General features: G+C 42.1%; 1 protein-coding gene across 1 annotated transcript in view; it reads right to left on the reverse strand.

The window, feature by feature from the left end:
* Positions 1–8,065, reverse strand: part of PDS5A (PDS5 cohesin associated factor A) — a 125,116-nt gene that overhangs the window by 70,383 nt on the left and 46,668 nt on the right. Inside the window, exon 6 of the mRNA XM_019552581.1 lies at positions 809–889. Within this exon, the coding sequence (XP_019408126.1) occupies positions 809–889 (81 nt within the window). The remainder of the gene's footprint in view (positions 1–808; positions 890–8,065) is intronic.

The following is an 8,065-nucleotide window of genomic DNA, read 5'->3' on the forward strand; positions in this document are numbered from 1 at the left end:
GAATGGCCATGCTGTCCATATATCTTTATTAAACACAAACTAAACAGGGTCTCCTATTTTAAACTAAACCATTATCTAATCAGAAAAGTTTAAACCAAAACTTATTTTTCTGAGTCTGATTACCATATTTTTTAAAACTGGGACAATACTCATATGGCTGCTAAAGGATTAATGGGTATTTACAAGCAAGAGATAAGTGCAAGTGCTAGTATGTACCTGAAAAGTGTTACTGCTACTACCACCACCACCTCCTTTAGAAACAACAGAGGAATATTATGGCCAACTAAACCAAACACTTCCCAGCATTCTTTACTGAAATAATATCAATATCTCAATATCTTATTGTTGATATGTAACAAATAAATTACCTTTCATCAATATGAAAAAACCCCTCTAGATAGCTCTAAGCAGAACACAATTAAGATATAAATAAAATAAGTGAAGCCACTTATTTCAGCCTTTTCAATTTAAGTCTATAGCTTAAATTTAAACCTACAGTCTATAGGCATGAAATAAAGAAGTCATATTTTCAAATGTGTGGAGTGCTTAGCTCTTGTGTTTTGAATGATCAATATCCCTGGAAGACAAGCTTCTCATCACAACATGGGTTTGGCTGTTTAACTTTGGGATAAAATGGATAATTGGGGGGGGGGTGTTATATTACACAAGCTACCCAGTATTTATTTGTTTCCTTCAACCAAACCATAAAAGAAAACCTAGCAATAGATAAAGACTGTGAACATGCAGCTAGTAGGTACCTAAAGCATACACAGCTACAAAAATATATATTAACATTTCCATTACATACATTAGCAATGCACGGTTCAATGGTCTGGACTGTCCTTTTCAGTAGGACTTTTGCAAGATCAAATGCTTGTTTATTAAGGTTCTGAAATAAAAAGGAAAAGTCATATTAAAAAGTATGAAATTTGCTTTAAAAGTGATTTCATGCCCCCTACAGAATAGTTCTTGAAAGAGTTCTTATAAAACTCAACTTTATAATATATATTTCAAAACAAAAGCTCCAACATATTAATTAGCTCTAGAGTCATTATGCTAAAATCTAGCTTTTCAGATATTTCAAAGTAGACTTTAACCAGAAGTTTCACATCCGACACATACCATTAAGACCATCATGTTCACTTACTTAATATAGTTGTTACCAATGTATGTTTTATGTTATTTTATTTTTTAAAAATTAGGATAATCAAAAGTAGGGCTGGAAGGGACCTCATGAGTTCATCTAGTCCAGCACCCTGCTCAAAGTAGAATCATTCCCACGTGTATCTTTTATGCTATGAGTATCTAATGGTCCCATCGATTCACTTGTTTGCTTTCTATTTCTGATATATTTTAAAAAGTTTTTAATTAACTTTAGCATCTTTTGCAAGATCCTCCTCATAATGTATTTGGATTTTCAAAAAGCTTTTGATGGGGCCCTTTACCATAGGCTTTTCATAAAACTGATTGTCACAGGGTTGGAGAGTAGTTCATTGATCAAGAACTGATTAAAAGAAGCAAATAAAGGGTAGTGTTAAATGGAAGGAAGTGAAAAGTGGGGTCCCACAGAGATATGTGCTAGGCCCAATTTTGTTCACCATTTTCATCAGTGATCTGAAAAAGAGGATGCACAGTGAAATCTTCAAGTTTGCAGATGATACCAAATTATTTCAGCTAGTCAAATCCCAGGACAACGGCGAGTAGCTGAAAAACCGATCTCACCAAAATAAGTGAGTGGGCAAAAAAAAAGGCAGATAAACTTCAAAACATGCAGCAGTGACCAAAAAGCTAATAAAATGATACCCATCGTTAAGACTGAAAACATCACATGCTACTTTACAAATCAATACTACTATCATGCTACTATACAAATGGTATAGCACCCACATCTTGAATACTATGTGCAGTTCTGGTCTCTGCATCTCAAAAAGAATTTAGCCAGATTAGAAAAGGTATAGAACAGGGAAGTCAAAATGATCAGCAATATGGAGCACTTTCCATGCCAGAAGAGACTAAAAACACTTTTCAGTTTGGAAGGGAGAAACCTGACGGAGATATCATAGAGATCTACGAAATCATGAAGGGTGTGGACAAAGTGATTAGGGAACTATTATTCACCAAATCTCAGAATAACGCAACTAGGGAGGGCCCACTGAAAACAGTATGGAATGGGACTGGAACTAGCAAGGGACAATTTTATGCAGCATGTATTTACCACAGGAGATTGTAAAGGCATATAGTATAACCAGGTTCAAAAGGGGACTAGACAAATTCATGGATTATCTATTGATAGCTATTAAACAGAACAGTCAAAAGATGCTTCTTCTGTCATCTCTAAACAATGATGTTGGATGCCAGGGACAGTAATGAACAGGAGATAGAAATATGCCCAGTTCAATGATCTACCTTGAAAACATCTGCTCCTGCCGCTGTCAGAGACAGAATACTCGGCTAAATGGACCATTGATTTGACTCAATATAGCATGTCTTATGTTCTTATGGACGTAAGTGGGAAAGGCATACCAAACAACTGGTAACACAGTGACAAACATTGTGTTATTCATTTTGACATCCTCTGTGAAGAGATGGCCTGATCTATGGCTCTGAATAGATGAGTGGAAATGAACACTTCTGTCCTGTCAAAAGAATAATATGAAATCCTGCACATATCTATTGTATGTAATTCCCTTGTGAAGAGTAGACTCCCACTGGTCTAGACTGCTTCTCTTTGTAGAGAAGTCATAATGCTCATAATACTGCTTCCAACCACTACCCAGGCCCAGTGGAATCAGACAAGGCAGTTCTCAATGATAGACTGGCTGATATAACTGCAGAGCTATTGGCCATTACCTGAAAACTTCTGGTGATCAGGGGAGGTCCCAGACAATTAGAAAAGGGCAAATAGTGCCCAACTTTAAGGGAAGGAGGAGGATTCAGGAAACTACAGACCAGTTAACCTCACATCAATCCTCAAGAACTCCATTGCTAAGCAGTTGGAAGGTCGAGATCAGGAACAGTCAACATAGATTCCCCAAGGGCAAGTCTGGAAAAGAGGAGACTGAGGGGGAATTTGATAACAGCCTTTAACTACCAGAAGAGTGGTTCCAAAGAAGGTGGAGCTAGATTGTTCTCAGTGATGCAGATACCAAAACAAGAAGCAGTAGTCTCAAGTTGCAGCAAGGGAAGTTTAGGTTGGATATTAGGAAAAACTCTCTCACTGGGAGGGTGGTGAAGCACTGGAATGGGTTACTTAGAAAGGTATCTAGGTAAACCAAAAACCTCTATCTTTGGAAGTTTTTAAGGCCTGGCTCAACAAAGCTCTGGCTGGAATGATCTAGGTGAGAATGGTCCTGTTTTGAGCAGGGGGTTGGACTAGATGACCTCCTGGTTGGACTAGATGACCTCCTGAGGTCCCTTCCAACCCTAATTTTCTATGATTCCTCCTGCCACCTACCAGCTGGAGGGGAGGGGAGGTGGAATGGGGGGCAGCAAGGGCAGCAGCATTAGCTGGGTAGAGCCACAGCCCAGCATGAGCAGCTGTAGGAGGTGAGCGCAGCATGGCCTCCCCCAGTTTGTTATTCCTCAGACTGCTGGTGATGCAGCTGGCCCAGCGGTCCCAGAAGCAGCAACAAGTCTCACTGCCCCACTCTGGGTCCTGCCCACTGGGCTGTAGAGACCCCCAGAAAGAGGGCAGCAGGGTGAGGAGCCCCAAGCCCTGCAGCAGGCAACCCACAACTTCCACCCAGGGGCTCTGCTCAGGCTGCGCCACCCACAGGCAGGGGGTGGGGAGAGCATCTCCATGCTCCTCCCCCTGCTCCAGCCATGGCAACTGGGGCTTGGGTGCTGCTGAATGGCTGTGACTGATGCCCATGGGGCAAGGAGTGGGAAGAACACAGCCACTGGATCCCACAGTCAAAAGGTGGCGGGGGGGAAAAAGCTTTGGGTCAGGAGTGAGGGGCACCTGCGGCTTGCGAGTGGGGGGGCAATGGCATGGTGAAGGGCAGGATACTGGCATATCAGGGCTGTTTGATGCCATAAAGCAACAGAGAGGACAGCCACAGCTAGACCTGCATCTTGGTGAGTAAAGGGGACACTGGGAGCTCTGATTTTCCATGATAAAAAAATTAAAATCAGATACCAATATATATAGGTATTTACAATTTATTTTAGTATAATGATTGAGGCACTTCCAAATCACTTCAAAATTTTAAATATATCAATAAAACATTGTGTTCAACTGATAGCTATATATTATAGTAGCACTTCATTTTAATCAAGGAAAAGTGCATATTTTTCTTAGAGGATCAATCCTTGTGCTTTTTACTACTGCTTCTGCTGCTTTAAACAGCAGTGGCTTCTTGTCATTACTGAAATCTATAAGATCATGTTTTGGGTATCCAGGTAAATATTCTCCAATAATTTTCAGTTTTTGCTAACATTTCCTGCTCAAATAACGTGTTCAACTTGACAATGGGAAGAATGTCCTGGATCCTACTTATCAGTTGACTGAGAGCATTCATTTGATACCATCTACAAGTGTTTCGATCATCAGACCCATGGATGGGAAAGCTTTATATCTCTTTGCAACAACCTTATGTTCCTAAATGTTTTTGTTCAGGATTCTCTTGGAAAAACATTTCCTGTAAACTTCCAGCAGATCTAATTGGGCTGCCCCACAGTGGAGGCTTCTGCGACTAGAATTTCTGCTGCATATCTGGGTTGGGCCTTTCAGCAGCTGAAAAAAGGAAAGGACATCTAAAAGAGCAATGATTACCTGATCCGTTATGTGTCTCTTTGGCAAATATACTAATCTCAACCACCTATGCAGGGAGCGCGTGTGAAACACAGCATGATGCATTAAGTATACCAAAACATAACCAGTTACCTTGTGCAGGTTCTCACAAGAATGTGGAGGGGGAAGAATGAAGGAAGACAAAGAAAAGAGGGGCCTGAGATAAGATTTTGACCTCAGAGAGGTACCCTTGTGCCAAACTGGAACCAAATTAAATATGCCAATATATACTATGCTCTGAGTGAGAATCCATTTTTCCCAGTTGATACTAGACCACAGAGCAGAAAAGAGGCTCAATATTTTCTGAAGTGCACTAGTTAAATATTGAGGGGATTTCATAGATTTCATAGACATTAGGGCTGGAAGGGACCTTGGGAGATCATCGAGTCCAGATTTGATTTCCTTCAAACCAAACAGTCTTCCAAGTAGAGAGATGCTTAAATTCATGGAATCCTCAAAAATTAGGGTTGGAAAGGGCCTCAGGAGATCATCTAGTTCAGCTCCCCGCTCAAAACAGGACTGTCCCCAACTATATCATCCCAGCCAAGGCTTTGTCTAGCCAGCTTTTAAAAACCTCCAAGGACGGAGATCCCACAGCCACTCTGGGTAACCTGTTCTAGTGCTTTACCACCCTCCTAGTGAGAAAATTCTTCCTGATATCTAACCTAAAATTCCCTTGTTGCAACTTGAGACCATTGTTCCTTGTTCTGTGATCTGCCACCACAAAACAATCTAGCTTCATCCTCTCTGAAACCATCCTTCAGGTAGTTGAAGGTTGCTATTAAATCCTACCTCAGTCTTTTCTTCTGCAAACTAAATAAGCCCAGTTCCCTCAGCCTCTTCTGAGAAGTCACATGGCTTAGCCCCCTCACCATTTTTGCTGCACTCTCTCCAATTTGTCTACATCCTTTCTGTAGTGGGGGACCCAAAACTGGACACAGTACTCCATATGTGGCCTCACCAACCAGTGCCAAATAGGGTAGAAGAATCACTTTCCTCTATCTGCTGGCAATGCTCCTACTAATGCAGCCCAGTATGCTACTAGCTTTCTTCACAAGGGCACACTGTTGGCTCATGCTGATCTTATTGTGCACTGTAACCCCCCAGGCCTTTTCTGCACAGCTGCTGCTTAGCCATTCAATCTCAAACCTGTACTGGTACATGGGATTGTTTTGCCCTTAGTGCAGGACTTTCCACTTGTCCTTATTGAACCTCGAGATTTCTTTTGGTCCAATCCTCCATTTTTTTCTTGTGTACTCAAATACAACCCTCAGAACTACTAGTGGAGAGGCAAAAGAACTGTATTAGTAATCCAAGGTCATTAACAGGAACTTCTCTACACTGAATGATACTGAGATGTAAGTATGGGTTTTGGAAGGTCAAGAGACCCAAACTAATCTATGGGATTGAGGGAAAGAATTAGGGAGCCACGAATGATCACATGGACTTTAATCTGACGTATGAAGATGTTACTGTGATGTAGAACAAATATAAAGTTTCATCTCCCTTTCTGTTTTGGGATTAAGGAATAATAAGAATAAAATCTTTTGTCCCTGAATTTCAGAGAGACTTCCTCAAACATACCCAGTTAGAGAAAGGGATCTACCTATTGTTTCTCCATAGATTTGTGAGACGTATCCATAAGAGGTACAGAGAGGTGTGGAGAGGATGGGAATCCTTTGAATTGGACAACATAACTTTTAAGAATCGTGGACTCGTGTTCAAAACAAAGACAAAGCTTCTGTTAACAGCATAGATAGAAATCAAAAGAAGGGTTGGGAGAGGGTGATCTTTAAAGATAATTCAGCTGGACTTTTGAACTGTGGGTGCATCTACAGGCACATTTTAGAGTGGACTAATTAGCTCTGCAGTAAAGCGTCACTATTCACATATGCACCAGTATTAGGGCACAGTAAATTAACTAACTTAGGTGTACGATAGTACTGCTGGAGACAGCACTACAGCTACTCCTCCCTTAATGTTGTAGTTACGTTCTTGAAATATGTGACTTTAAGCACAATGATTAAGTGAATCCAATTACATCACAGCAGTTATCTACTAGCAGGCAGTGGCCAAACGTTATAACTGAACATAGCACGACTTTAAACATGTTCTCCAATAGATCAACAATGTAATAACTAAACAATGCTAACCAGGATGACATTAAGTGAGGAGTACCTGTATCTTACTGCAGAGTCATTAAGTGTGATGAAACGCACACGTAGACAGCAATGGGGGCTGGCTGGGGCACGAGGGTGCTAAAGTGCGGCGGTTGCCTGTCACACAGCTCTGCACTTCAGCATTCTTCTGTCCCACCCAGTCCCTCTGCCACCTGACACCTTGGGCTGAACCTTCAAGCCTGCCACCAGCCTGGGGCTGCTCTGCCCCGGCTGAAACTGCTGCTGTCTTGGGTGCAGGTGCAGATATCGTACCTGGGAGCAGCAGACTGCAGTTCTAACTGCTCTAGAGTTTATTGCATTGTGTTAATTTCATGTGTAGAAGTATCACTTATGTCAAAAACTGGTATATTCTATGAAGCATTTGGTTCATAGAACCTGTTTAGAGGGTGGCATAAAAATGGGTCATTTGCACTGTAAACAGTATATATTCCTGGAAGTCCTCAGGGATGGCACAGGAAAGGGTCACCTGCTTTGAAAATGGTATATATATTCCTGGAGACCCTTGCATGTAATGGCTTTCATATTTTACAGAACAGCTTTCAGGAACATTTTTGTGTAATCACATCATCTGTTCCATAAGGACAGGGGGCTGTGGGTGCTCGACCACCTGGGCAACAGTGATCAACGCCTGCTGGAATTCACCATCCAGCGCAAGGTGGCAAAGGCCTGCAGCAAGGCAGCAGCCCTAGATTTCAGGAGGGCAGACTTCAATGTGCTAAGGAGAACAGTCAGGGAGGCACTGAGGTCCTGGAGGGGAGGGGAGTCAGGTGTCCAGGAAGACTGGCTGCTCCTTAAGGAGACAATCCTCCAAGCCCAAAGGGAGGTAAATCCCAACATGGATCAAAGGGGGCAGGAAGGCGCAAAAGCCTCCATGGCTCACCAAAAGCATCCGGGAATGTCTCTTAACTAAAAGGGAGGCGTACAACCAATGGAAGGGAGGGGCCATCACCAGGGAGGACTATACTGCGGTTGCTCGGGGCTGCAGGGGGGCAGTCAGGAAGGTCAAGGCAGAGATGGAACTGGGACTAGCTACCTGGATCAAGGACAACAAGAAGTCCTTTTTTAAATACATAGGGGGCAAAAAGAAGGTACT

Source organism: Crocodylus porosus, unplaced genomic scaffold, assembly GCF_001723895.1.
Source record: "Crocodylus porosus isolate Cpor-Errol unplaced genomic scaffold, CroPor_comp1, whole genome shotgun sequence".
NCBI lineage: Eukaryota > Metazoa > Chordata > Crocodylia > Crocodylidae > Crocodylus > Crocodylus porosus.